General features: G+C 43.2%; 2 protein-coding genes across 4 annotated transcripts in view; one reads left to right on the top strand and one right to left on the bottom strand.

Annotated features, from left to right (window-relative positions):
- CKAP5 (cytoskeleton associated protein 5) overlaps nucleotides 1-8,241 on the top strand; it is a 104,614-nt gene extending 96,373 nt beyond the window's left edge. For both annotated transcript variants that reach the window (XM_007181167.3, XM_007181169.3), the window contains exons 37-44: nucleotides 464-651; nucleotides 1,631-1,706; nucleotides 2,442-2,630; nucleotides 2,723-2,860; nucleotides 3,288-3,371; nucleotides 3,466-3,625; nucleotides 7,218-7,369; nucleotides 7,520-8,241. In XM_007181167.3, coding sequence (XP_007181229.1) covers nucleotides 464-651; nucleotides 1,631-1,706; nucleotides 2,442-2,630; nucleotides 2,723-2,860; nucleotides 3,288-3,371; nucleotides 3,466-3,625; nucleotides 7,218-7,369; nucleotides 7,520-7,765 — 1,233 coding nt within the window. In that variant the 3' untranslated portion in view covers nucleotides 7,766-8,241. The remainder of the gene's footprint in view (nucleotides 1-463; nucleotides 652-1,630; nucleotides 1,707-2,441; nucleotides 2,631-2,722; nucleotides 2,861-3,287; nucleotides 3,372-3,465; nucleotides 3,626-7,217; nucleotides 7,370-7,519) is intronic.
- Nucleotides 8,242-10,807: 2,566 nt separating this feature from the next.
- Nucleotides 10,808-13,769, bottom strand: part of F2 (coagulation factor II, thrombin) — a 26,007-nt gene continuing 23,045 nt past the window's right edge. For both annotated transcript variants that reach the window (XM_057552506.1, XM_007181166.3), the window contains exons 13-14: nucleotides 11,227-11,297; nucleotides 10,808-11,072 (exon numbers count right to left, since the gene is read on the bottom strand). In XM_057552506.1, the coding sequence (XP_057408489.1) occupies nucleotides 10,929-11,072; nucleotides 11,227-11,297 (215 nt within the window). In that variant the 3' untranslated portion in view covers nucleotides 10,808-10,928. The remainder of the gene's footprint in view (nucleotides 11,073-11,226; nucleotides 11,298-13,769) is intronic.

Here is a 13,769-nt window from a genome sequence, read left to right on the forward strand (position 1 = left end):
CCTTCAGTCTCTCATCCCACCCAGGTTCTCAGGCCTGAGTTGGTTCAGATGTTCCAGTGAAACATGTGAAACGTATGTCATTTGTGGAATTTTACATGTAAGCCATTGGCTACTTCCAGTGGATGTTGGGCAACACTCCAGCTTACCTTATTGTTAGGATACTTACAGACTACCTGAAATTCTGCTTCCTGCCAGTTTCTTCATCAGTCATGGTTGGGCCTTAGCTGGCTTTTCACAGACGACTGCTCACATTAAAAATACTTTTATAACAGGAAGGAAGCACACCAATTAATTTTGGCTATTCTTGGCAATTTGGGAGAGTGTAGTGATTTTTATTTTTTCCTAATACTCTGAATTTTTATAAATACAATATAATCATTTATTAGAATATGCCACCCATGTTTATCTTCCTTGATCTGTATATTGAGTTTCATGCCTCTCTAACGCAATTATGATTGGATAGCTGTTTCAGATAGAAAGCCTCGCCCGAGAGGCCTCCACTGGAGTTTTGAAAGACCTGATGCATGGCCTCATCACCTTAATGCTGGATTCTCGAATTGAAGATCTGGAGGAAGGGCAACAGGTGATCCGCTCTGTGAACCTCTTGGTGGTGAAAGTTCTGGAGAAGTCAGACCAGACCAACATCCTGAGGTATATCTGTACTCTGAGCATTAGAGCCTGGAACAGCCTCTTTTGTCTACCCATAGAAACCAGGAGGCACTTAGATCATTTGTAAGCCTGATAAGTTGATTTATTACTCTTCTCTTCCTCAAGAGAAGGTATTCCAACCTGAGACAGCAGTTAAAGCTAGTTAACAACTCAGTAAACTAGCCAGTATTATATGAGTTTTCTAGAATAGGACTGTGGAGTTTGTCAGTTACCTTCTCTTCTGTGTACATTTCATGTACATTTCTTTCTTTCTCAGCTACCAGTGACAATAAAAAATAGTGACAAGCTTTACCATTTACCAAGTGGTAACTTAAAAAGCTTAAATGATGTTTATTTTCTTAATGACTGAGTGGCAAGTAATCAAAGACAATTCCTAATCCATGAGCTCTCAATTTCTCAGATGGATGAAGAATTCTTACACTTGGCTTTCTTTTTTTTTTTTTTTTATTTTATTGTATTTATTTTTTATACAGCAAGTTCTTATTAGTTATCTATTTTATACATATTAGTGTATATATGTCAATCCCAATCTCCCAATTCATCCCACCACCACCACCCTCTTGCCACTTTCCCCCCTTGGTGTCCATACGTTTGTTCTCTACATCTGTGTCTCAATTTCTGCCCTGCAAACTGGTTCATCTGTACCATTTTTCTAGATTCCACATATATGTGTTAATATTGATAATGGTTTTTCTCTTTCTGACTTACTTCACTCTGTATGACAGTCTCTAGGTCCATCCACGTCTCTACAAATGATCCAATTTCGTTCCTTTTTAATGGCTGAGTAATATTCCATTGTATGTATGTACCACATCTTCTTTATCCATTCGTCTGTCAATGGGCATTTAAGTTGCTTCCATGATCTGGCTATTGTAAATTACACTTGGATTTCAATTACTGATTTTAATTGGAATGCAGGTTTGAAACTTATTAATGTCGTTGTGTTGGGTTTGTTTTCTAGCGCCCTACTTGTTTTGCTCCAAGACAGCCTGCTAGCAACAGCCAGTTCTCCCAAATTCTCAGAGCTTGTTATGAAGGTGAAGTTGAAATAATTTGATCTCTTTCTTTCAAAGTGTGGGGAAAGAGGAGTTGGAACTAACTCAAATCAGTCAAGGCACACCTGAAAAATATAGTTGCTCTCCATTTTTCCCTTCCTCCAATTTATACCCCTAGTTCAGGCCTAAAAAATTCCTGGCCTCAAACGGTGAAAAGGAAGAGCTATTTTGTAAATATCTCACCAGTTCTCCAAGAATCAAAAGGCAAGAAGTTTGATGAGACAAATTTCATTTCTTTTGGGGGAAAAGATATGTATAGATTTATAATGTTTTGGTCTATTTTTAGAAGAGCAAATGAACACATCTGTAACATTATAATACTGTTATTATACTGTAATAGTGTAAGATATTTTGTTTTTTCAGGTTAGATTTGATTAGGTAATATGAACTACTCTACTCTCGGGTACCAAACAAACCCAAGACAGAACTTCCACATTTTCTCATCATTTAGGGGCCCATCTCTAGGGAGTGGGAAGGAGGAATGGAGATGGTCAGGTAGATGGCTCGTCACATGTTAGCCAGTGACATGGTTGAAGTAAATAAAACTGTTCGTGTTTAGCAGCTGAACTTGAAAGATGAGGTGCCACATTCATATCCCTGACCATCTTTTAGAAGTGATCCCAGAGCTTAGGGGAAATGAATGGTGACAGAGATTATTCTCATTCTCACTTCTCATTAGAAGTGACTCCTTCTAACTTTTGTTTCTTTTTTCAATAGTGTCTCTGGAGAATGGTTCGACTACTGCCTGATACCATCAACAGCATTAATCTGGACAGAATTCTTCTGGATATACACATTTTCATGAAGGTCTTCCCCAAAGAGAAACTAAAGCAATGCAAAAGTGAATTTCCCATAAGGACCCTAAAAACGCTGCTGCACACTTTATGCAAATTAAAAGGGCCCAAGGTGAGTGAGAACAGCAGCCATTCCCAAGGGAGCTTGAGAGAACCTCACGGATGTGGCATCGCTGCCATTGAATGTGCACGTTTCTTCCTCAGATCCTAGACCACCTAACAATGATTGACAACAAGAATGAGTCAGAGTTGGAGGCCCACCTCTGCCGGATGATGAAGCACAGTATGGACCAGACCGGGAGCAAGTCTGATAAGGAAACAGAAAAGGGAGCATCTCGAATTGTGAGTGTCCTGACTTGAAAGATTGAGGGATGTGATCTTGTCAAAGGGATAAGCCACCGGAGCCTTTCTTTCTCAGGGCCTGAGATGAAGGCTCAGGGATTGGTCCAATCACCTTGATGTTTTCAAATATAAACTATAACCTTGGGCTTTTTGTTCCTAAGAAAGGTTTCTTTATCTGTGCCTAAGGCACTGGTCCCTAGATAAATCCACTGTGAGCTCTAATTAGGGAGGGACTTTCCTTATCAAGTTTAATTGAAAACCTGAGATTGTTAATGTTTCTGCTGCAGCTCCTGCAGCACTGGTGCTTCTGTTATTTGCAGGAACATACCTGGAAGGTCTGAATTTGAGATATTTTCAGTTTTTATCCAACCACTGGTTCCTAATTAATAACTCAGGTCTAACCAATCATTCCTTCTTGTGTCTTTAGGATGAAAAATCATCAAAGGCCAAAGTGAATGATTTCTTAGCTGAGATTTTTAAGAAGATTGGCTCTAAAGAGAACACTAAAGAGGTGAGAGGGAAAGGGTTGAGAGGGAAAGGGATCTGCTTTATGGAAAAGAGTCACTAACAGCCATCCCCACCTCTTCCTTTTTCTTGTTAACCAGGGCCTAGCAGAGTTATATGAATATAAGAAGAAATATTCAGATGCTGACATTGAACCATTTCTGAAAAATTCCTCACAGTTCTTCCAGAGCTATGTTGAGAGAGGCCTTCGGGTGATTGAGATGGAGAGGGAGGGCAAAGGCCGTATTCCCATTTCAACAGGTATGGTTTCCTCTGGTAGCTTCAGGAATAAGCTCAAAATAGCTCCCAGCGTCAGCAACTGGAGGTTTTTGATGGGTTTACATTTATATCCGTGCACCTCAGTACTTAATGGTCACCAGTGATGCAGAGAGTAGTCAACTCTCAGTCACCTGCCTCGACCCATCGTCAGTGTTTGGCAACAGCAACGTTCTCTACCCTTCAAACAGTTTCTCCCCTGGGCTCCTGGTCCTCCGTGCTCTCTTGCTTTCCTCCTTCCTCGCTACTATTCCCCCTTGGCCTCTCTGACAGATTCTTCCTCTCCCTGAACTCTTAATGTTGACGTCCCCCTGGATTCTGTCCATGATTCTCTCTTCTTTCTTACTCTCATTCCCTTAACTAATCCATCTACTCTCATCACTTTAAATACCATTTCTATGCCAGCAAAGCCCGATTTTGTCCAATGTCCAGCTCAGACCTCCTTCCTGATCTCTGCTGATAGATCGTGCGTGACATCTCGCGGGGTTTCTGGTATAGTAGACATCATAAACTCAGCGTGTCAAAGACCAAGCTCCTGATAATCCCCCAAAACCTGCTCCATTTGCATTCTTCTCCATCTCACTGGATGGCAACTTTGTCCTTCTAGTTTGCTCAGACCCCCAGCTTTTGAGTATTCTCTTTTTCTCTGTCAGGAAATCCTTTTGGCTCTACCTACAAAACATACACAGAATCCACCCACACTTCTCATCTCCTTCACTGCCACTGCCCTGGTCTGAACAGCATCTTCTCTTACATGGATTACAGCACTCTCCTACACCATCTCCCCGCTGCCACTCTTGCCTCCCTGTAGTCATTTCCACACATAGCGTCAAGACAGCGCTCCTCAAACATTTTCCAAAGGCTCTCCCTTTCACTCAGCGGAGCAAAAAGCCTTACAGGAAAGGCCTGTGAGGTCTGACATGATATGGTCCCCTGATACCTCTAGAACTGCCTCTCTCCTACTCTCTCTGACTTCTGTTCCACTTCAGCCTCAGCAGCCCCCTTGCTGTTCCTGGAAGGCACCAGGCGTACACCTTCTTAGGGCCTTTGCACTGGTGGTTTCTTGCATGTAGATTGCTCTTCTCCACGACAGTCTTTGTTTCCTCCACATCTTTGTCACTGCCTCAGTGAGGCTTCATTTAAAATTTACAACCTACCCCTCACCCCCCCATAGTACATAACCTCCTCTAACACACCATGTAACATAATGTTTATTAGATTAATTATGTGATGTCCGTCTGTGCTAGAATTTAAAATCCACAAGGGTGGGAATTCCATGGCGGTCCAGTGGTTAGGACTCTGTGCTCTCGCTGCTGAGGGCCTGGGTTTAATCCCTGGTCGAGGAACTAAGATCCTACAAGCTGCGTGGCAAATCAATCAGTCAATCCACAAGGGTAAAGATTTTTGTCCGTTTTGTTGCCTGGCATGTGGTGGGCACTCAGTAGGTATTTTGTTTAATATGTGAGTGAATGCTTATCCCAATGTTAAGCTGAAATATTACTGTCCCCCCAGTGAAAACGCCTGTACTGGTGAGTTACTGCTCAAGGATCTAGGGACAAAAGGAAGATTTAAGTGGTATCAGTTACAAAAAATAGCTGTCAAGAGCCTTAAACAAAAAAAAAGACCCAACTGCTAAAGTTCCCTCATCATATAGAGTACAGCCCTCACATTGGTCCTGCATTTAGTTCTTTCTGAGTTCGGTGAAGCTCACCTACTTTTACATTCTAAAATTTGTTTGCCTATGAAACTGTTCCTTTGTGGTTTTCAGATTCCAGTCATGTTCTCTCTCACCATGTATCCTTCTAGGCTGCAGCATCAATTGTATTCTCTTAAATTGTTTCTTTTTGTTCTTGTTTTTTCTTTGTTTTTTAATATTTTTTTTAACATTTATTTATTTATTTATTTGGCTGTGCCCGGTCTTAATTGCGGCATGCAGGATCTTCGATGCCGTGTGCAGGATCTTCGTTGCAGCATGTGAGATCTTTAGTTTCGGCATGCATGTGGGATCTAGTTCCCTGACCAGGGATCAAACCCAGACCCCCTGCATTTGGAGCACGGAGTCTTAGCCACTGGACCACCAGGAAAGTCCCTTTGTTGTTTGTTTTTCCAATAGTTGTTCTTGTTTTTAACACCTTAAATTACCCCTCTCCGAGACCTGGAGTCTCCTTCTTGAAGCACAGCAAGCAGTGTCCAGTAGCCACATGTGGACATCCCATGGTTGAGCTGATCAGGGTAGAGCCTCCGTTTCTCATTTCCAGAGTCCTTTCTTGTGATGTTCAACATTTGCAACACAGGCATGTAACCCCCACTGGTAACTGAATGCCTTAAAGTGTTCAGTCTTCTCTTATTGCTGCCTTTTGCATTAGTCTTCATTTTTCACCCTCCTCTCAGAGTGTTCTCATCTGTACATTAAAAGATTCCTTTTTCCCTAGAGTAACCTCTTTTGTCAGTTTACCGTTTTTCTTCCCAGTACTTTATCTTTTGACTAATTTAATGCCTTTTCATTGATGTCAAACTGGATATTTTAAATGCCTGCATTTTTTGATTGTTCCTTCTCAGAAATTTAGAACTGTGATGGATTTTGGTTTGGTTTGGTTTTGGTTTTCCCCTCTACTGCCAGAATATTAATCTCAGATGCTCCAGTTCCTACCCCTCCTTTGTTGGACACTGCAGTTTACCCCTCTTCCTTATGAATAGACAGTAGCCTTGAGCTCCTTGCTGTCCTCCCCAGTTTGAATAACAGCTTTGCCCTGTGTATCACCTGGTCCAAACCTAGTCTAATTCTTGCAAACATTTAAAGTCCTTAGGGGGACTTCCCTGGTGGCACAGTGGTTAAGAATCCGCCTGCCAGCGCAGGGGACACGGGTTCGATCCCTGGTCCGGGAAGATCCCACATGCCGCGGAACAACTAAGCCCATGTGCCACGACTACTGAGCCAGTGCTCTAGAGCCCGCGAGCCACAACTACTGAAGCCTGCGCACCGCAACTACTGAGCCCGCATGCTGCAACTACTGAAGCCTGCATGCCTAGAGCCTGTGCTCTGCAACAAGAGAAGCCACCGCAATGAGAAGCGCGGGCATCGCAACGAAGAGCAGCCCCCGCTCGCCATAACTAGAGAAAGCCCGCGTGCAGCAATGAAGACCCAACACAGCCCAAAAAAATAAAGATGAAATAGCAATAATTCTTCAAAAAAAAAAGTAAAATAAAATAAAGTCCTTAGGTTCTTCACTTGGGCACTTCCCATATACTCAGGAGTAGCTTAGGCTCTTTGGATTGCCCAGGTCAGCTGTGGGATTATAAGAATACAACCCCTGCATAGCTCAGGATGTAGATGGATGGCCCAACTTAACATTCAGTGCCCTCCTCTATCAGTTCTGGAAGTTCTCATTAAGCGTATCTTGTATATTTCAGAGCACCCTTTATCACCAACTCCAGGTAGATTCTTGTAGATTTTTTTAGTCTTCAAGTACAGTGGTGATATTCAAGGCCCAGATTGTTCCCTTTGGTGGGAGGTTAATGAGGGCAGTCAGGGTGGTGGGGTGTATATCTGAATATTCCTTCTACATTTCCTACTTAGGCATCTCCCCCCAGATGGAAGTGACATGTGTGCCCACTCCCACAAGCACAGTGTCTTCCATAGGTAACACAAATGGAGAAGAGGTGGGACCATCTGTCTATCTGGAGAGGCTAAAAATCTTGCGACAGCGATGTGGTCTGGACAATACAAAGGTACTGCTCCTCTCCTTCTGTGTGGGGCAGGGAGGGCGATGACCAGGTCAAGGACAGGCTGGCCGGAGAAGCAGTGTCCCAGCCTCAGTGAATGTTGCTCCAGAGCCACATCCTGACCTGATTGGACAATGTTTCTTCTTCTTTCAACAGCAAGATGACCGACCTCCGTTGACCTCTTTGCTTTCCAAACCAGCAGTTCCTACCGTTGCCTCTTCCACAGACATGCTGCACAGCAAACTCTCTCAGCTCCGGGAGTCACGGGAGCAGCACCAGCATTCAGACCTGGATTCCAACCAGACTCACTCTTCAGGAACCATGACTACATCCTCCTCCTCCACAGCTAACATTGATGACTTGAAAAAAAGACTGGAGAGAATAAAGAGCAGTCGCAAGTGAAGCCGCCCCACTCCCCTGGCACCCTGCAGCTTTAGTTTACTAAACTAGGAGTCCTCATAGTTAAAGTGGCCTTGGCAGGCCCAGTGTACACAAACTGGTTGTATGTATCATACCGCGGAGCTGGGAGAGGAGTTGTGGCACACGTCTTTGCACATCCTCCACTTCTCTCCGCCAGCCCCCTGCCTCTCTAGAAGACTGTCTGTGTCTTAGTTTAGTGTACAGACCTGTAAACAGCTGCCCTGCTCTCAGCTCAGACTAGTTTCCATCTCCTTTTTCTTTTATTTTTAATTGCTCATTTGTAAAGTTGTCCTAATCTTTCCTAGCTTTTAACTATTAGAAACGCTTTACTAGTTTTCCTTTGAGTTTGTGAGCTCTTCTCCTTGTAGCCCTGAAGGGTCACTGTATTCTGTATGAATGCATGGCATGATACAACTAATTTAAGAGTCTTTTATAAATAAAGTTTGCATTAACTATAACTGTCCCAGGATGCTCCGTATCTGGGAGTGTGGGGCAGCTCTCCATCACCTGTTCTTGGGACCAGCTGGGTATTCAGCCAGTTAGAGGAAGGTTCATAATTGCTGCTTAAGGAGCGCTACCTTTACTTGGCTCACAGACTGGGTCCTTTCACTCCTTTGGAATAAGAGGCACTCACCTCTCCTGCTTTCTGCATGCAACTCCTAGGGGAGCAGAGAAATCTCATTCTTCCCTGTTTTGAGATTTTGGTCACGACTTCCATCCCATCATCAAACAATCACCATGGTTCCAAGGAGCTCTTAGGCTCCCTACTACTTCTGCTGCCCAAGTACATATGACATTGTGCCCAGGGATTAGCTGGGCTACAGTGGCTGTCACACCACAACTAGATTTGGGGTCATCTGACTAAAGGAGTACAGAGAGCATAGGGGCTTCCTGACTGGTTAGCAGAGTCTCTGAATCTAGACCAACAGTTCCTTCACACTCAGTTCAGTAAAGACTAGAAATAAACAGGATTCACATCTGCAATAACATTCCACAAGACCTCCTTCCACAGTCAGAAAACATTAAGTCTAAAGGAACTTTTCTACACCACCTTTTACTGAACTGGTGTTAAAGAAATGAAAGGTTGATAGAAAATGAGTCCTGTATTGATTCTAGTCATGATTTTCAGATGGCTCCTGTGCTGCCTGAAATAATAAACTTGCCTCTCTCCCTTATAATGCACACAGGAAGTAGGCCTTCACTGAAGGGAAGATAGAGGAGTTGGTTGCTGTGGAGAAGGAACACATTTAGAAAGAATGGCTGTGCTTGGGTCTGGAATTAGCACAGCTAATTTGAAAAACCAAAGTCCAGCAGTCTTGTGAGAACGTGCGCCCTTGTTTAAAAACCAGATTTTGGGGTATTACAACTAACTTTTAATCCCTTCCCCCTGCTCTGGTTAAAGCTCAGGGCTGTCAAGATCCTGCAAGCTCACTGAGTTCCCAGTTTTACCCTGCTTTCTGGTCAACTAGAACCGAAGAATGAGGAAGAATTAGAACTCAGTCCTAATTCTCTCTTCCCTGATGTATTAAAAAATGGGAATGGAAAAAAAGGGGAGGGGAGGGGGGTAAAGGTTACCTACCTTAAGTCCCTTCCTGCTTTAAGCCATGATATCTAAATATCTTAGATCCTAGGCCGAGAAGGTGACCACAAGGCACCCGTCCTCCACCCCCCTCCAAGCCCAGGGGTGAGACTTCTCAACAGTCCTCCAGACGGTCACCAAGTGATCAGCACCTCACACCAGTGGCAACTCGCTGTCACACGTTATCGTAGGCTGTAGTGCCTCCTTCCCTGAGTCATAAATGCACCCAACAGGAAGAGCAATACACCAATGTCAGCCAGAAACTCTGGAGCTACATGGAAGGGCAACGATGTGTCAGAGCCGTGCTCCATCCCAGACAGTAACCTCTGCCAGCAGTAACCTTGAAGAATGTGCTGTGAAAAGGCATTTTGAAAGTTCTGTGACTCCTAAGATTTTGCCCAAACCCTGTAAGAATCCACTTCTACATCTTCTTGTTCCCATTTCTCTGAAAAACAAATTACTCAAGTCTGATAACTGCTGTGAGAGTAGAAACTCCAGGAAGCAGCAACTTCAACACTATGCTATTTCAGAGACCGGAGAGGGAAGTGGGAAGAGGCAGAGGAACTTTCACCATGCCAGGCAGTAGTGAGAATAAAAGCAGCAGCGACTTAACGGGGAGCTGACCAGGTACCAGGCATTTTGCTAAGTACACATGCAAATGGCCTCATTTAATCCTCAAAACCTTATTAGGTAAGTAATGTCATTATATACATCTTATACTAAGGGAACCGAGGCTCAGGGAGGTCAAGTGACTTAACCATGGTTATCCCCCCCACTTTTTTTTTTTTCCTTTGGTCATGCTGCGTGGCTTGTGGAATCCTAGTTCCCTGACCAGGGATGGAACCTGGGCCCTGGCATTAGAAGCGTGGAGTCCTAACCACTGGACCACCAGGGAATTCCCATGATTATCCCTTTTAAGGCTGGAGCCAGAATATGAACCCAGGCAGTCTGGTGCTAGGGCCCCTACTCAGAACTGCTATCCCACAACCCTCGCGAGTGAAGACACTTAAAATACTGAGCCTTTGGGCGGCACAGATCTGATATTTTAATAACATAAGAAAGATGTAACTACTCCCCGCCTCACTAGCCTACCCTCCTCCAGCCTCTTCTCTGGTCCCAGCACAGCTCTTCACAGCCTAGAGTGGCTAAAAGCACAGGCTTCAGTATCTCCTATATTTCAAGTCAGACTTTGACCCTTCTTAGCCATGTGACCTTGGACAAGGAACTTCTCCAAGTCTCAGTTTACTACCTTTTGTGAGGATTAAATGAAATAAGCTATTAAAGCCCCAAGTCTGGAACATTTTAAATGCTCATAAATTCAGGCTGCCATCTCCCCTCTCACTGGACCCTGTTCTAGGGGTGGTGGATTCTTTAAGTCCTGCTTGTCCAGTAGTAGGACTGGCTCTTCCTGAGCTACCCATGAACAGTACTGTGAGCACTGAGGCTCAGTGATAGAGTCACTTTTATTGAGAAATATAGTTTTAGGAACAAGCCACAAAAATAATTCTTTCACTGGATTGGCTTCTGTGATTTTGCAGTGAGAAGCCTAGAAATGTGGGTGGCCCCCTAACTTCCAAACCGTTCAGTGACCTTCTGTATCCACTTCTTCAGGCGGAACACATGTGTGTAGAAGCCATATTTTCCATCCCTGTCACAGCCTTCACCCCATGAGACGATGCCCATTTGATACCAGCGGTTGTTAAAGGGGCTCTGAGGAAGAAACATGGGATTTCCAATAGAGTCAAGTCCAAGGTAGTGTCAGTATTACCCTGTCAAGCAATTGTTTCTGAAAACTTGGGTCCCTCCTCATCCACCCCAGAAGGATCTACCCACCAGTTCCTGGCCTTCTGGGAACTCAGCTTACCTTCATGACAAAGGGTCCCCCACTGTCGCCTTCACAAGCATCCCCTCGTTTCCCTTCACCGGGCTTGTAACCTTGAGAGAGAACAGCAGTACTCAGGGAGGGGTATAGCTCACACTCCAGCCACTCTCCCCTTCAAGAGATACTGCTGGTGAGTGTCCAGTGACGACTCCTAGCCATCCTTGACTCTGCTCATTTCCTCACCCCACACATCCAATTCTTAGGCAAACCTTGCCAGCTCAATCTTCAACGTACATCCCCAATCCAACCACTCCTCACCACTTCTGCACCTGGTCCCATCACATACACCTCTCCCCTGAACCACTAGTTTCCCTAGCTCTACTTTTGCTGCCTACAATCCATTCTCCACCCAATAAGCAGAATGACTTTAAAAAAACACATTAAACTGACAGGTGAGAGAATAATGAGAATTATGGCAGTTACCTTTATCCAAATATCTCCACATATCCTCCACAAACAACATGAAGAACAACAACAAAGCTACACAAAAACCACACCTTCAACATAACTCGAATACAGAGAACACCCAAACTTCAAACCACTTTATCTAACTGTACATCTAATATCAAAACTTGTGTGGAGATGAGGAGGGAAAAATATCCACTAGATCAAAGAAGTGGATGCAATGAATTAGGAATCTTGTAAATAACCCCAAATCTACAAAATGAGTAGATGAAATAGATGAAAAGTAAGTAGATCTATACCAAGATACTATAGGAAAACAATAAGAACAAAAATACCTCAGCTAACAAAAATTCTTTCCCAAACACAACCATGAAACAAGAAAACTAACTGAATTAAATATCCTCAAGCAAATTTTTGGTATGTGAAAAAGAATGAATCAGAAATTCAAAAATTAGGGACTTCCCTGGTGTCACAGTGGTTAAGAATCTGCCTGCCAATGCAGGGGACACGGGTTCAGGCCCTGGTCTGGGAAGATCCCACATGACGTGGAACAACTAAGCCCATGCACCACAACTGTTGAGCCTGTGTCTAGAGCCTGCAAGCCACGGCTGCTGGGCCTGCGTGCCTCAGCTGCTGAGGCCTACCCGCCTAGAGCCCGTGCTCCGCAACGGGAGAGGCCACTGCAATGAGAAGCCCGCGCACCGCAATGAAGAGTAGCCCCCGCTCGCCACAACTAGAGAAAGCCCATGCGCAGCAACAAACACCCAACCCAGCCAAAAATAAAATAAATAAAAATAAATCAAAAAAAAATTTTAATTCAAAAATTAAAAATAAATGGACATGGACTTCCCTAGTGGTCCAGTGGTAAAGAATCCTTCCTGCAATGCAGGGGACGCAGGTTTGATTCCTGGTCAGGGAACTAAGATCCCACATGCCGCGGGGCAACGAAGCCCACACGCCACAACTACTGAGCCCACCTGCCTCAACTAGAGAGCCCGCGTACTGCAACGAAGATCCTGTGTGCTGCAACTAAGACCTGATGCAGCCAAAAATAAAAATAAAAAAATAAATGGACAAAACAATGGGAAGTAATTAAAAGCAGAAAGTGGTCGAAATGGAACTCAGACTGAAGAAATGAGTCCCTCAAGAAGAAAAAGAAAGCAATGGAACAGAATTAATATGTATAATATAGTCCAAGAAAACTTGACAGAAATAAAAGATTGGATGTGCATATTGAAAGGATCCACTGGGAACCTGGCAAAACTGATCTGAAACACTGAACTCTAAGACGTATCCTAAAAAAACTGAGACTTCAAAGATGAAGAAAAAACCTTCAATGCCTCCAAGCAAAAAACCCAGCTCCCTTATAAGAGCAAAAGAATTACACTGGCATCAGATTTCAAAAACAACATACAAAAAGCAAGCAACAATAAAGCTATATTTTCAAAAAATTCAAGGAAGGAAAATGTGAACCATGGATTTTATATTCAATCGTGCTGAGCTTCAGGTGTCAAGGCTACAGAAAACCAGTTATAAACACATAAAAACTCAGGAAATTCTATACCCATAACCCTTCTTGAAAAATCGACTAGTGGACAAGCTTCATCCAACCAGGAGATGAATGCTTCAGCAAAAGGACTGATTAACTGTCTGACAAGTAGAAAAAATACAACTAAAAGTATGAGAGGAGAAGAGAAAGAGGAAAGTAAACTCACTGATTGTAACAACTACAAGAATATAAGAAACTAAGGGCATTTCAAAAAGGTGTAAGACCAAAGATAATGAGTAGAACAAAAATGCAAACCTTACTAAATATATGAAATTATTTGAAAAGTAAAGAAAAGATCACACAGGGATAAAACACAGTAAATGAAACGTAATATACATAAAAATAACAAAATCATATGAGATACTAATTCTATTAATCATATCAATAAATATGAATGGGCTTAACTCACTTTTTCAAAAACAAAAAGATTTTTAATTTGACTCACAAAGCAAGACTCAATGATGCTATATATGATTCATAGAGGCTAAAGTTAAAGGGATGGACAAAAGTATATCAGGAGAATGGAAACAGAAAGAGAGCAGGGATAGTGAAGCTGAAGTTGAAAATAAAG

Source organism: Balaenoptera acutorostrata, chromosome 9, assembly GCF_949987535.1.
Source record: "Balaenoptera acutorostrata chromosome 9, mBalAcu1.1, whole genome shotgun sequence".
NCBI lineage: Eukaryota > Metazoa > Chordata > Mammalia > Artiodactyla > Balaenopteridae > Balaenoptera > Balaenoptera acutorostrata.